Source organism: Lonchura striata, chromosome 1 (genome assembly GCF_050655825.1).
Source record: "Lonchura striata isolate lonStrDom1 chromosome 1, ASM5065582v1, whole genome shotgun sequence".
Taxonomy (NCBI): Eukaryota; Metazoa; Chordata; class Aves; order Passeriformes; family Estrildidae; genus Lonchura; species Lonchura striata.
This window is the reverse complement of record NC_140703.1, coordinates 64,065,974-64,081,782: the sequence shown is the minus strand read 5'-3', so window position 1 is coordinate 64,081,782 and position 15,809 is coordinate 64,065,974. Positions and strand designations below refer to the sequence as shown.

General features: G+C 39.6%; 1 protein-coding gene across 6 annotated transcripts in view; it reads left to right on the top strand.

Moving 5' to 3' along the window:
- The window catches only part of CAB39L (calcium binding protein 39 like), a 60,797-nt gene that overhangs the window by 18,883 nt on the left and 26,105 nt on the right, over positions 1–15,809 (top strand). For all 6 annotated transcript variants that reach the window (XM_085577911.1, XM_021528409.4, XM_085577905.1 and 3 more), the window contains one exon: positions 7,654–7,802. In XM_085577911.1, coding sequence (XP_085434037.1) covers positions 7,701–7,802 — 102 coding nt within the window. In that variant the 5' untranslated portion in view covers positions 7,654–7,700. The remainder of the gene's footprint in view (positions 1–7,653; positions 7,803–15,809) is intronic.

Genomic DNA, 15,809 nt, shown 5'->3' with positions numbered 1-15,809 from the left:
TTCATATATTTCTAGTTTATTTGAACACGAAGTAATAATCTACCACTTTTAGCTAGTTCATTAGTATGACTGGGACAGCCTATGTGATCCTGTGATACAGATAAATGATGCTGGTGTGAGCGTGGTGCCACAGGATACCACTTCTGCATGGGTGAGAATCTGAATGTTACCTGGCATTGCAATGTGCAAAAGCTGTTTTCTACTACTACTACTACTAATAATAATAATAGTGGATGTGAAAACACAGGACTTCCAATAGAAGGATAGAAGATAGCAAAATGTCCTTATCTTCAATTCTGTTCTCTGTACCCCACTCATGATGGGTTTAGATTAGGTATTATAAAGGAATTTTATGGTGAAGGTGGTGAGACTGGCATAGAATGCCCAGAGAATTTGTGAATGCCCCATCCCTGGAAATGCTCAAGGCCAGGTTGGATGGGCTCTGTGCAACCTGGTCTAGTGGAAGGTGTCTTTGCCCATGGCAGGGGGCTTGGAGCCCTGATGATCTTTATGGTTCCTTCCAACCCAAATTCTTCTATGATTAGTATTTTGTTTGTATTGTCACACATTTATACCTCCTTTATGATCATCACTGCCTCATTCTTGGTATGGTTTGTGAATATCTGAGTTGTAGCATCTGCTCCAGCAGCCCGGTCTCTACCCTCCTCCCATCCCCTTCTTTTCTTCTTGTGCTGGTACAGTCCTAGACTGTATCTGGGCAGAAGTGGACTGGAAACCTCTGCGACCTTTTTTCCACAGCAGGCTATTTCTTGTTAACCTGGGTCATTTCCCTGACCTGGCTCTCCATGTGGCCCCTCAACAGCTGAATGGCTCCCACAGAGGGTGTAGGGATGTGAATACATGTGGAGCAGGGTGTCACCATCATAGAACAAAGCATCTATCAAAATAGATTGCCTCAGTGACCAGATTGATTTTTGGTGTTTCATTTTATCCCCTCTGTTTGCTGAAAGACTATACGTGTAGGGTTTTTTCCTTGTTTTTTTTACTGAAGTGGCATTCAAGCACTCAGTTAAAAAGAGTTAATTGTTTAGGTGCTTCCATAGAGCTACACCACAGCACTTGAATGGCTTCAGTTTCATAACATTATTGAACAACTGTGTGATATTATTATTCTCATTCTGTAGAGGTGATCAGATTAAGGGCAGAGCTGCCTACTTCTTTTCCATGTCTGATCTTCAGGATGCTTGCCATCTGCTAGAAAAATTACATTTGTGGTGATGGTAGGCATTACTGTGATGTTTTATGTTTTCAGGTCAAGTTTCAGCTAATATCCATCTTCATTTCAGGTAATGCAACAGGTAGGCAACATCAAAGCTTGTGACGAGTAAATTCTTGAGTTTTTGGAAAAAATCAAGTTGCCAAGCAGAGATGGCATTCATTCACCCTAACCATAAATCTGTCCCATCTTCTGTTAATCTTTTGTTTCATTTGCACTGCACCTTCCAAAATCTGCAACTCATTGAGAATTTGCAGAGTAGTTGCTTGTTCCATAGCCTTAATTCCTGTGTGTATCAAGTAAAACATGGGATGTGTGAAGGGACTGCACTGGGGAGGGCGAAAGGACAAACTGGGCTTCTCGGGGTGCTCACCACACATGGGGGCTTCCATCTCCTGGTACATTGCTCTGTCATTGCAACAGCTTTCCCAAATATGGCAGGAGGGAAAATTGAGGACCTCTCCCATTATGTGGAGACTGAATTAGACAAAATGATGAGGAAAGTGTGCTAACTTGGGACCAGGACCTGTGTGGGTCATAGGCACACTGCAGTGAATGGGAAATGAAGGTCTTTTTTCTATTCCAGAAACTCTCACACAATATGAGTTATTGAAGTGTTTCGATTCTGTTCAATAACTTGATGAAGGTTGGGAGCTAAGGCAAGAGAAATATCTGATACTCCTTGGGAAGGAATTTTTTTTTTCTCATTTATTTTTGAAGACCAAATTTTTTGTCCAGAGGAGCATCTGCAAAGAGTGCATGGATGGGCTCATGTGCTCTCTTCCATTCTTGCTTTTGTGGGCAGGAAGAAGCCTTTGTTATTGAGCTGCTTCACTGAGTCACTTCACAGTGGGATGGGCTGCTGAGCAGAGTGGTGTTGCTGTGTGCATTTTTCTTTCATTGTGCTTACAAGTTCAGTTGCACTATAATATTTTGAGGAAGTATGACTTAAAAGCAGAGAAATTGTGGAGAGTGCCTACAATCAGAACTAGATCTCTTTCTGTACTTTATAGCTGTGCTAAATTTTTAAAGTACATTCTCTTTATGAGCAGATAAACTGGCAGAAGAGATATTTTGAAGCCTGATAAAGTGTCGGCTCTGTTGTCACATGATCTAGGTTGCATTCCTGACACAGCCACTGTTATTTTTGATGTGGCCTTGGGTAAGTCTTGTCATCTCTGTGTTTCAGCTTCTCCCTTTGCAGAGGAGACAGAATAAAAGTAGGTAGATAGGTTTTATGCAATTGTGTTTTCCATCTTGGTTAAATATGGGTAGAGTTGGAGACAGAGTGAGAGACTCTATGCCTTGAATATGAGGGGATGTTAACTTTGACAGGCTACTGAATAACCTAAAAGTCATGTAAACCACATCCAGCTCTAGATTCAATTCACTGCTTTAGTCCGTGTGGATTTTTTCCTGACTTGAAGAGAAACAGGCTGACATTTAGAAAGTGGTTCATTATTGTTTTCTTTTGGTGTTTCTATGGCTTATCTAATACAAAATCAGTACCATTTTTTCCTTCCAAACAAAGATGGAATGATAGTCCATGAAAGTATTTTTTGTAAAATTAGAGTTTCTAAAGTGTGCTGTACACTCCAACTCTGGTGTCTGAAATGTCATGTTCATGCTGATGGAAACAGCAGGCTTAGGAAACTTCGTTTCCTCCCACAGCACTGCTGAGGTATTTTCCTTATGACTGGGCGAGACAATCACTGAGATTGGGAGAGTTAGTCTGGTAAGATACAGCTGTTTCTTTCCTTGGTCTCATAAGCTCCTCTCAAGAGCACCAGTGAAATAATATCATCAAAACAAAATGTTTTACAAGTTGGCTGGTTCTCCGTTATGAATTCAGGAGTGTCCACAATCCATTTTTGATGTTATGAAAACATATGTTGAATAACCATTAGATGGAAAAAATTTTCCTAGAAAGTGGGAAAGAAAGGGGCTCATTCAGTCCTGTCCCTTGCTGCCAGACAGCAGTGTCAAAAATTTATGAACAGATGCTCTGTAGTGTGCCTGGTAGATTAGGTCATTTCAAAACCTCAAAGCTCCAATGGGTGGAAACCTTTACATTTCCAGCTGAAGTTTATACATCAGCAGTTTTTAGCCACTTGATTCTGCATAAATAAAGTGTTATTGTTATTTAAGCTAAAATAGCTTTTATTTCAGCTTTCCTGTATTTTTATTTTAACTTATGAAGGTGGGCACTTTTAGCCTCCAAGATATGTTGGTCTTCTCATTTTTCTGGCCATCCAGTGTGCTTCTCTCCACCCGCTCTAACCTCTTGATTCTAGTTGACTCTGTGTGTTCAGGGTGTGTACAGTGTTCTGTATGAAGGTCTATCAACACTGAGTACAAAGGCATAAATACCTTTGGATTTCTACTGACCATTATTTTTGTGATTTATCACAGATTTGCATCTGTCTTTCTCACATCTGTAAAATACTTGTGTGTTTGTATATGTCACCAGCTGCTTGCTTTCATAATTTCTCATGGTAAGTCCTCAGCTTGAAGCAGATATCCATAGAATGGTTTGGGTTGGAAGGAACCTTAAAAGGTCATCTAGTCCAATTCCCTCTATCATGGATGTCTTCAACTAGATCAGGTTGCTCAGAGTCTTGTCCAATCTGATATTGAATGTTTCTGGGGATCTGGAACACCTACAAGCTGTGTCTCGTCTACTGTTCAGTATTATCCAATATTTTCTACTCTTAACTTTTATCCCTTTTTTAATCCCTTTTTTTTTATTATCTTTGTTCTTGACTCCATCCAGTTTCCCAGGTAATGATATTCCAGTCTTGTTATGTGTTGATAATATCTTTCTGATTTCAGTCACCACAATTATTGGATAGGCTCTTAATTCCTATACCTCTCTAAATATCCCATCCACAGATTGCTCTTGCCTTCCCAGTCAGATGATATGATAATTTTTCAGCTAGTGTTTTGGTACTATATTCAAATCAGTGCATTTCCATGTTAGATACATGGATTTTACTCTGTTTTCTATGTTTAAAATATATTTATAAGGGATTGTAATATGAGCTACCTTTGGTGAGCCTGTGTTGCATTTATTTTTCAATTGTCATTCATCTTAGTTTTTCAGTTATTTTTAGACTGGCTTCTTGAGAGAATGAAGTTTATGTGGTCACACTGTCTATTTCTCATCCTAATTCTCTTCTCATGGTAACTTTTGAACTTTTTGTGAAATTTCAAACAACCTTGACGGAGGACTAGATGTGTGGAAAAAAACAAGTTCCAAAAACTGAAATATATTTCCAAATACTGAAAATAAGTTATATTAATAATAGGACCTCTAAACCAAATTAGTGCCTATACTGAACAGAAAACTTTTCAAGAAAAAGCCTAGAGAGCAGAGAGCTGATAGAAAGAGGAGGCCAGGACAGAAATGCCCAGCTGTGATAAAAGCTTCTTTAATAAGAGCTTGTGCTTTCTTTGATTCTGGAAACTCCAGTTATGGGGAGCAAAGCTGGAGGAGTCCTTGTTTTGTCACTTGTTTTATTGGATAGCCAGCCATAAGACTAAGGAACACAACTCCCAAATCTCAGTAGAGTGACTTTACCCCCATGTGCTTCTGCCTGTAGTTGTGAACAGCACGTGTCCCCCTAGAATATTCCTGCATGGGGAACCAAAAGGTTCTGCAGCTGCCAGTATGTATTTTCTGAGGTGATGGATCATCTTTTGGCAGGTTAAGAACCGTGTCCTGAGAAGGAATAAATCTAAAAATGTTATTTCATGCATATTTGTGGCTCTTCCCCCTTTTTTTTCTGCCCCCTCCACTTGCATATAGCAGAGGCTTTGCTTTGTTATCTAAGACTTTATATCTAATGAAATGATGCAGAGACTTGGCTCTGTTCAACAGAGCAATGAATTAAACTGTTTCTTGAGTCCCTTCCTGCCCTATTATTGGTGGTTTTGCTGTTGTGATTAAGATACTGTTAGGGTATGTAGTGGAGGAAAAATGGTATTTTATCACTGAGCAATGCTCTGCTGACTTGCTGGTGATACTGAACCTATGCAGCTGAAAAGTGCTGGTCCTATGGTAAAAATAGTGATTATTTTAAATACAGACACATTACTCTAGACAGCCATGTAAGTTAATTTTTGATAGGAAATAATAGTTTATTGTAAGCATTTTAGTTAGAAATGTGAACTTCGTTTTTTAAAAATCTCAGAACCTTCAGCTCATAAGTACTTAATTAAAAAAAATCAATTTGTCTCCCACTCTACTTTTCTTTGTGTGAAAACTTTTGAGAAGAAAAAATGAAGGGATCACTTTAGCAATCTGAATATACCTACCCCACCCTGAAAGAAAGTAATTATTTTCTGAAATGCAACTTGCCTGTTAAGCTCCTGATTTCAGACTCTCTCTCTCTTGCATCATCACATCCTCATGCCATGCCTTCAGGATAACAAAAACATGCAGAATCAGGTCCTTCTCAAAGTGTGTTGTGAATTATTAATCTTCTATTTGCACCACATTTGGGATTACAGAGTGCTGGGTGCTTCCTAGCAGCATCCAAACAGCTTTATTGTGTAATACTGGCTTCACAGTGTTTTCCAGGGCTTGTGTGTAGCTGAGTGTGCCCCAAAGGGCACCCAGGCTTCAACCATGCACCTTGTCAGCCTGAGGTGGGACTCTGCTCTGGTGACTGGCACTGCCAAAACTTGCACCTCTGAGCTGCATGGGAGCAGAACTCTGCAGCTGGGAGCTCAGCTGAGGAGTGAAGGTCATGTAGCCAAAACTGGAGAAATAAAAATGAGTTTGAACAGGACTGTGAGGAGCTTGAAAATGGGAATGCAAAAGTGGTGAGGTTTCAGACACTGGATGTGAAAATATCCCTGTAAAACTGACCTAGCAAAAAAATGAGAAGCTATATACAAATTCACCTATTTTGGGCACTGTAAAAGAACTTTTAGTTTAAATAACACATTCAAAAATATTTCCTGTGTGTCATAGAAACTCTTCCTGTAAAGATACTCTGCAAAAATATTTTGAAGTATTTTTTAAATAAGATACTAGGATAAAGTCTGTATAGATTTTGCTTTTAAATTTTTAATTTTGTACTTGGCTGTTTTATATGGTTACTATTTATAGTTGCGACAGAATGTATGCCTAATCTGGGTATTAATTCCATAGGTTATTTGGGGATTAGTAACACATGGATGTATGGCTCTAATGGGATCATATTTCCTTATGAATTCTGTAGTGTGCCCATAGTAACAATGAAGCATGAGAGGAGTTGGTTCTTTGGTACCACTGGGTTTTCTTTATGCTCTGTTTATGTGCTTCTTTAGTTCTCTCCTTTGAAACCTCTGGTATAAAGCTTTTTAAATTGCAAATGTTGGAGAATAATGGGAGTGAAGTGGTATGTATGTGTATTTATGTTTTCACAACTAATTGCACAAATGTGTGTGTGGAGGAATTGTGATGTTTTTCTTTTGCTGTGGAAGGAAATGAAAGTTTGATATTATTTTTTGCTTTTTGGTTTGTTTTTTTTTCCCTTTTTTATTGTACACATGGGAATGCAGTCCAGAACAGTGCTGAGCTTCCAACCAGAACATATTCTCATCTGTAATCAGTCATTGACTTCAATAGATCTTTGTATTGGACCCTCAGCAAAACCCATAAGAATTCACAGCCTAAGCAGAAACTGAGCGGCTTGGTTTCTTTCATATATAAATAGAGTGATGTAGTATTTGCCTTTCTAACCATACAGAAGAAGAATGTTTTAAATTAAACAAACTGAGAATTTTCATTAAAATTCTCATTTAAATGTCATGAAAAAGTTTGTGTTTATATTTGGACCTGATCTTTATTTAACTCGGGCAATGTTCTACACAAGTGAGATCTGATCCACAAATTCCTGAAGTCTGTCAGACTTAGGGCATAATTTCAACTGTTTCCTCTCAAGGTACCCCAGGCTGACAAAAAAAAGCAACTGAAGGAGTGATGGCAGAGAAGCTGGGACTCCAATTTGCAATGCTTTCTTTAAACAAAGGGTGCTTTTGGTGTTCTGGCACATACAGTTGGTTTTCTGCACTGTGATGGAGCTGGTGAAGTCTGACAGAAACCCATATGTGAAATCTAGTGGAGCTTGCCAGATGTGCATTGTCTAAAATACACTGGACATAGGCATGGACTTGCTGGAGTGCTGACCTGTAGGGAGCATCCAGCTCAGGTGCTGAGTAGTTGCTTTTCGTGTTCTAATGGTGCCTTGAGAATCCTCAGTGAACTTGCAAGACCTACACATGAGAACTTTCACTGCTTCACTGGGTGGCTGAAGCAAAGTGTAGTGCCTGAGGTGCAATCTTTTCTTATTCATAGTGTCTTTGTGTGTTTTATTGCATTTTTGTATAAACCTTAAAAGCTGTTTTTATTTGTTGTTTGATTTTAGGCAGTCCTCTTCTATCCTGAAGGAAGAAATCCAGTTGAAGGAAGACCATGCCTTTGTTTAGCAAATCACACAAAAATCCTGCTGAGATTGTGAAAGTTCTGAAAGAAAACATGGCCATATTGGAAAAACAAGAAAAAAAGACAGACAAGGTATGAGGTAACGTTGTAGAAGACCATAAGGTTTTTATGCTGGGAGAACAGCAGAATAAAGGGAATAACATTGTGTTTGGTCACTGCCCTGATTCTGCGAATGCTTGCCTGTGGATGTAGCTGTGTGTTTGAATGATTTTACTGAAATCAGGGGACTTTTGCATAAATAAAATACATAAAATCTGGGGATCAGACAGAAAATGCTAACATCCAGGAGCCTCAGCCAAAACAAAGGGTGATCTCCCACTACTTCAAACAGTAATGAATCTAGCAAAGCAGCTTGGAAGGCTGTGTGAAAACTATTGTACTGTTAATGGTGTTTGCAGGATAACAAATGGGGTTGCCAATTAATGTGTAGGTACCCACAGAGAAAAACTCCACTTCTGATGCACACTGTTTCCAGAAACCAGGAAAGCTATATGTGTCTAGATGTGTATAAAAGAGATCTCTGTTCATCCTTTCTAATGTTCTGTGTGCCAGTACTTCCTAAAAAAGCTGTGCTACTCATTTTCTATTTATAGTGCTAGGCTTTTGCTAATATTACGGCTCTCTTCTAATTCCATGACACAGACTCGAGTTACTTTTGCTGCTTTTCCAGTCACCTCTTGATAGGTACTTCCCAACACACAAAATGCCCTCAGTTAGGAACTTGAGCTTGCATAATTTTTTTTTTTTTCATCTGAGACTCTGGCTCTCTACACTCTTGCTGTAGTAGAAGTATAAGGTTTTGGTTAACAACAGACTAACTTTAAGTTAAAAGTGATTGTCAGTGGAAGCAGAAATAGCTGATAAGGTATACTAATACATTTTCTGTGGAGCCGATGTTTGTATGCATGCATGTTGTGCTTCCCCCACCTTGTGCAGGAAGTTGTATGAAGACAATCCCAACCCAAAAAGTAGGCATGGAGCCCTTTGCACCCGTAGTGAAATCCTCTTGAAACTTTTGGTTCAAAGCAAGTAGCCCAGAGTGTGTTAATTACGTAAGGTAAGTTGCATGGATTTCTGGGAGGTCTCTAGTATTTGATGTTTCATTCTGAAATACCTTCAGTAACCTCAGAACAGAGATAATTTGACTCTGAACTAAAAAACATTAAATAAGTAACTAAATAAATCATCAGAATCTGTTCTGCCCTGCTGAATTCATCCTTTGGAGCCTGATTAAAGAAGACTTTCAAAGCAGAAGCTCCATACTTGGGTTTCTTTTAGATCTGCTTGCAGAGTGACTCCTCAGGGTTGTGGTTTTGAGAATTTTTGGCTTGATCTGGTTTGTATATTTGGGTGTCAGTGACAATGAGAAATTCAGATTTCTTAGAAAACTGAGTGCTCAATGTAAATTTTTCATAAAAGTCAAAACAGCTGCTGTGTGTTTTGCTCACAGATCAAAAGATACAGAATGTTTCCCTGGCGTATTAGAATGGAAATAGCTTGTGAACTTAATGGTGCCTGTTTTACAGGAAGAGGCTGATTTTCACTTAAATTTTGTGTACTTCATTGCTGTGGGGTAGAGGCTGTTCCTGGGGTGAATGTGGGTTATCAGGGGAGAGGAGAGAGGGGGACAAGGCAGTCCCTTCCACAGCAAGGCAGAAGGTGAGGAAAGCCTTTTTTTGCATTGGTTTAAGCTTATGTAGCCTGTTGACTCAGGGCTTTGTACTGTAATGTCAAGGAAGCACATAGTGTCCTTTTCCTTGCAGAAGGAAAGGTTAGAGACTCCTTGGCAGTTCTGCCTTTCATCTAAAGTGTTCCACTGAGCTGTCCTGAAATAAATACCTGCTAAAGAAAATAGCTAAATTTATTCTCCTGAGTTAATGGAAGGAAATCATTAAGACTATCTTTACTACTGAGATGATGATAAACTTTTAAAACTGGCAGGAAAAATAGCTCTTGCAAAAGCACCCAGCCCCAGTCACACCTGCTGCTATCCATTCAGGTTTGTGAATTTAGTAATGCTATTTCTAAGTGTTGTTTGCAGTTTGAGTTGGAGAAGAAAAGACAATAGGAAGACTTTCAGTGGCCCACAGATTTTCAAAATATACTCAGTAGTGCCAATGAGTAATGTCCTTTCATGAGAATGACTGGAGAAATGCAACTGAAAACAAAAGCAAAGATAAACAAAGCACAGTGCTGTACTCTGTGCTCTTGAAAGCCTAGCAAGGTTTTTAACTTCACCTCCAATTTGATTTCTGGAGGGAGAAGAAATTTGTCAAACTTTCACGAAAAGGCCTAGAGGTTTAGCTACTGCAGGAGCCAGAGACCCTGGATGTCTCAGAGATGGGTTTGGACCCTGTAGCCCTGTGACCTGAGAAGTTTGCAGATCAAGGCTGTCCCATTTTCAGATTTCTAGCTCTTAGTCTACTGTAAGAGCTAAAAAGGTACTGTTATGCCTCACCATAAAGCCAAGGTTCCCAGCACTTCCAGGGTACAACTCCAGAGCATCCCTGATTTTGTGTGCAAATTAGTTTCCAACTAGGACTTGTTTCAGATGCTTAAACAAGATTTATCCTGTGACAATTAAGCTGTTATTGTAGTGCAGCAAATGTGGTATGTGGGTTGAGGCAGCTAAAAGCTGCTAATACAGGCAGAATTGGCAGAGAAATGGGGCAAAGCCTGAATTAACTGCAGGGCTGGCAGAGAACCTCCTTTCCTCTTTCCTTTTCTAGCTGAGAAATCATGAGTATGAGGTGAAGATGCCGTGAGCAGCCAGGAGGGCACAAGGTCAGGCAGAGAGGGTCTTGATGCTTCTAATTCAACTTTGTGCAACTTTCAGCAGGAGCCATTAGCAGCAGAGCAGTTAAAACTCCTCAGGTAATGGGAAGAGGATGAAGGATATAACTTGATAGACAAGATGCAGAGAAGCCAGTTGTAAGTGTAAAGGAAATGATACATATTTTCTGAGGCATTTACACATGCACACATGATATACAGAGGTTTACACTCTTTCTTCATGATGCTTTTTGTTATTCACAGAGTAGTACCCATTCAAGCTTTAAGTAAACTCTATTGACTACACTAGCATCTGTCTCCTTAGATAAGGATTGAGTTTGACCCACTTTCTCCACATGTCTAATTTTTTTTAAACTATTAATGCGTGTTTTGTGTTGCCATAGTGCTTTCTGATGCTTTTAAACACTCCTAAATGAAAAACAGGCAAAGTTTTGATGTTTCGTTCTTACTTTTATGTATGGGCTTTCTTGTTTGTTTGCTTGCATGGATATATGTGTGTTTAAAGGTTTGCTATTTTTTCAGCTACATTTTGATGCTTGAAAGACCACAGGTTGAGAAGTACCAGCACATCTGGCTCCTTTTCTGACAGAGCTGAAAAAGTAGACTAAAACGTTCTTTATCAACAATCCTCCTCTCTTCCAACATGTGAAATAAAATAAGGTGTTCTTGGAGCATATACAATTGCTGACATCCTGTTTGGGCTTTGATGTGGTGAAGAACAATTAATTAAATTTTATTGCAGTATTTTATAAATGTCATTACAATTTAATCTCAGTCATGTAGAACCAATCAGTCCTTGAATTTAATGAGAAATGCTTAATCTGGAACTACCTAGAAAAGCAGGAAAGTATTTAAATACATAGGAAAGAAAGCCTTCAGAGCTTAGGCTCGCTTCCTTCTTTCTGGCACAAACTCCTATAGTATTTGGGGGATGCATGTAAATAGGAATGAAGAGAAGAAGAGCCATGATAGCAAGAGGTCATATCTATTGAACCTGAGGAAGAATGGACAGCGTATTACACTCTGGTCACACTGCTTCATTTATTGCTGGTGTGTCGCTGTGTCATTGTTAATGGCTGTTGTAAAGGAACATTGATAGAAAGGATGCCTGACCAACCTCACAAACAAACCCCCTGACTTCTCAAAGCCGTGTGTTCAGCTGCTGAGCCCAGTCAGCACAAAGCAGTGTGGGTGGCATCCAGTTTGTCACTGAAGGATGTCCTTGAACACATCACCCTCCTGCTGTTAATCAAACACCTTCGGGTGAGGCAGCCTGACTCAGTGCCATCTGTGGTGCCTACAGGTTTGGTAACATTTTCTGAACCTGCCCTGCAGCAAAAGCCTTCCAAGTGACACAGGCTTTTAATTTAGTGCAGCAAATGGATCTGAGGTTGGTTGAAACTTGGTCTAATCTTTGCATGTGGTCTAGATGGGCTGAAAGATTTGCAGTTTCTGGTATAGCTGATCCAAGACAAGAGTTTATTGTGGAAAATGAACCGAAATGCATTAGAGCAGGTTCAGAGCACTGTGCTGAGTGCTTTCCTGTCAGGCAGAACTGCAGGCTGCAGTGCCTTTAGTCAGTGTTCAGAAGGATAGTGAAGCAAGATGTAAAAATAACCTGAAGTGTCGTGCTTCTGCCCCTTTCACTTAAATCTCTCTAACAAGACTGCTCGTTCAGGTAGGTCACTGCAGTCTGTCCTCTCTTTCATCTCCACATGCTGTAACAAATTTGGTGCTGTTCAGAAGGGTCAGGAGAGCAGCATTTTATTAAGGTTACAAGTAAATGACTTCAAGATATCTGGAACAAATACTTCTATCAATAAATCCTGCTTTTTTACATAGCAACAAGGAAACCATTCCTGGCTGCTGTTCACCTGGCTGGCTGCTGGTTGGTAAAGCTCTGGGGACTGGTGTGTGAGATGAGGTGCAAGGTGCATGCAGAGGGCTCTGTGTGCATTTGTGTGGAAGAACAGTTGCGTGACTGCAGGGAACGTGAATACCCATGGATGCAATTCCGCAGCTGCCAGAGCCAGTTACAAAATTGCTTTCCATTTCATTGCTGCACACTGAAACCAAGGGAATGAGATAAGAAGGGTTTGGCACCCCTTCCCCCTAGCTCTGCATGTCCTGGGGTTTTGTGGAGCGTTTCATGTTTCAGCTTCCCTGTTCTGCTAAGGCCTGTTATTGCTCTAGAGATGGGAGAAACTCCAGATATTATCAGGTTCTGGTGCCAAGAGTTTAAATCTGTCTATTCTGGTTGCTTTTATTTTTTAAGGACTTTCAGAACCTTTAGTTCTGTCTTAAGTGCAGGCTTAACAGTGGGAAAGGAATTTATGCCCAGGTGGGGCAAACCTGTCTTCTACATTTTATCATACATCCTTCTAAAAGGCGTTTCCCTGCTGTGCTTGGTTGCCCAAATTGTCTTTGCCAGCTTCCTTGAGTACTAGTCTGTAATGTTTTGCTAAATAACAGACGTCAGGCCTCCTGATCCAAAATGTCCACAATTTGGCCCTGTAGGTCCATTCAGCTTGAAATTGCATCAAGAATAAGTCATCTGGGGTGACCCTGAAGTTATGTGATTGTTTGATTCAGATTCTGCTAATGGCTTTTCTTGGGAATTCTTACAGTTGCATGTAGAGAGAGCTGCATTGGCACTGCTTTTTAGGAGAAAAATTGGTTTGAATCACACAGTGAGAATATTTTTAAACCAGATAAGACTGAATCAAGAAGCTTTATGCTTTTAGTTGCAATATATAGCATGGAGTACTGGCAGATCACTGAATCACACACTGGAGTATTTAACATCACACTGGCAGACATCTCTATGTGTTACTGCCTGCTGCTGTGCAAGAGTGAAACAGTTTATAGAGAGATTTTGGACCTGGAAATGTGCTAGGTACACAAACACAACCAGTATGTGCCTATCTGCCATATTCTTATGGCTCTCCTCTCCACAGCCTACCCCACACTTGAAGATCAATCAGTCTTTCAGGGAAGATTTTTTTCATAAAAAATTTCAGGGAATCATTTTTCCATAAGCTCCTTTCTTTGTGTTATGTTCCTGTTAAGGCAACAGTGACAAAATTTTGATCTGTGAGGAAAATAAACTGATACAACAATTTTCAGCTTGAAAATTTCCAGCTCTGGTTGAAGCTGTTGGTAGGTTTAGAAAAATAAATACTGACCAAAAATCAGCTTTATGAGGAGGGGATGTTGAACATGTTTATAATTTAACATAGAGAATTATGCAGGCTTATCTATACTGTCTATTTTGCATCTCCAAGGCTGCTGTAGATTATCTAGTCCAGTAGGGTTGGCAGATTAACCCAAGGATTGTTAGAGTTCAACATTTACACAAAACCTTGTCTTTCAAAATGGACCCAAAAACCTCTTCTGGGTTGAGGTGCATTACAAACTATACTCTGTGGATGCAGAGTCAGTTCTTATTGAAAGGAGACTTGTTGGAAAGACCAGAAACTTGTCTTAGGAGGTTGAGATCCTGTCATTTGTGCTGGGACAGCAGTGCAAACGCTAAACTCGTGTGTTTGCTGGGAATCAGCTTGTGTGTCATTCTCACTTTTTTGTCCCTACCTGCAACTTTTGACTGTCCAAAGTCTCACTTTTGACATTAGTATGTCTATGTATAAGCTGTTCTGTTTAGGATTGTGTGTGTAGTTTTCTCCTTTCTTCCTTTTTTCTCTCTATTCACAAGAGCCTCTCTAAATATAATGGCATAAAATCAGTCATGATGGAAAGGACTTGTACCTAGAGGACAAAAGGAAAATCTGCTGCAAATAAGATTGTTCCTAATTTCAAGAGTGAGGCAAATGGCTGAAGTGCTTTGATATTTCATGAAATTATTTTGTTTACATTGTAATTTCTGCTGGAGTGATGGTTGCAGCACTTTGCTATTGTTGCTCTTGCCACTGATGGAAAATAAAAAGTAGCATGGAAGTCATAATAGACTTAGGGGTTTCTAGTGAATCCTTTTTATTTTTTTGTCACTGAAATTCTGTTTGTGGCACTGCTGGGGGGAGGATGTTTCACTGAGGCTTTTTGTTGGTTTTTGCAATTTTTTCCTAAAGAGGCTCAGGACTGGTCTGACTTCTTATGCAGATATGTTTTCATGTATTTTCCATGTATTTGAGTGAATAAATGTACTTTGTTGTTTGTTTTGGACAGATGTTTTGTCTTTGGATCTTGGAATGTCTTTTTTCTCTGAGTATTAAGAAAGTTTCCATCCCAGAAACAGTGCTTATGTACTTAAAGTATTATTCTAAAATTGCTGTGACTTTAAGTGGAAATGTCAAAACAGAGGCTGTTAATTTAAGAATCTGTGTTTGGGATTATGGTTTTCCTCCAGATATGTTGTGAGGGATATCCACTGAGGAGCGATCCTTAGATTTGACTGTGAATAACTTTTGGTGGAGAGTTGCAGAGCAAAACACAGACCATAGAGAGGCTATGAAGGGGGAGGAAATGACACATGAAATCTAAATTGCATGTGGAAAAGCTGAAGAACCAAGTGGATGGGATGGCAGGTGATTAGAGAAATGCAGCTCTGGTGGCCACTTCTGTCTACCAGCACCAGTATTCTATGTTTAATTTTCTCACACAGCACTTTTTGGCCTCCTTTTTGAGAATTAAACACTGGCCTCCTTTTTGAGAATTAAACACGAAGCTGAGTCCTGCAGGCCTTTTTTCTACATATCAGAAAGGACTACTTATACTTGAAAGCAAAGTTATTAACATTTTTTTTAACTACAGAATGCCAGAGATATTCACACCCAGCCCAACAGAAAGGGTGGAAAGCCAAAAATGTACGGGCTTTGCCTTTAAAATGAAAATATTTCTCTAGCTCTTATAAAGATTTAGAGCTTTAGTTTCTAAGATAGAGCCCCTGTTGTTAATCCCATCTGTACTCTGTGGGATATCTCAAGTGACACATGACTAACATTTGAGGTAAAAATAGGCTCTTTTGCTGAGTGATGGTGAGGAACATCAAGACTTCTGCTGTTAGAAGCTATCACACAGTCATGCTCATTTACACCCTGCTCATGCTGACATATCTCAACCAGCAGAAAACTGCAAGTAGGTACAAAGAGATTGGAGGAGAGCAGTTCTTTGTGCTGTGCAAAATCAATGCTTAAATCTTCCACCTAGTTGCAATGTAAAAGTAGCTTTTTACTGTGGTTGGTTTTGGTTTTTCTTAGGACTTCTAAATTTTTTGTATCATTTTTATTCACTAATGTGAATAAAATCTGTGACTGAAAATGTTGGGAGCTC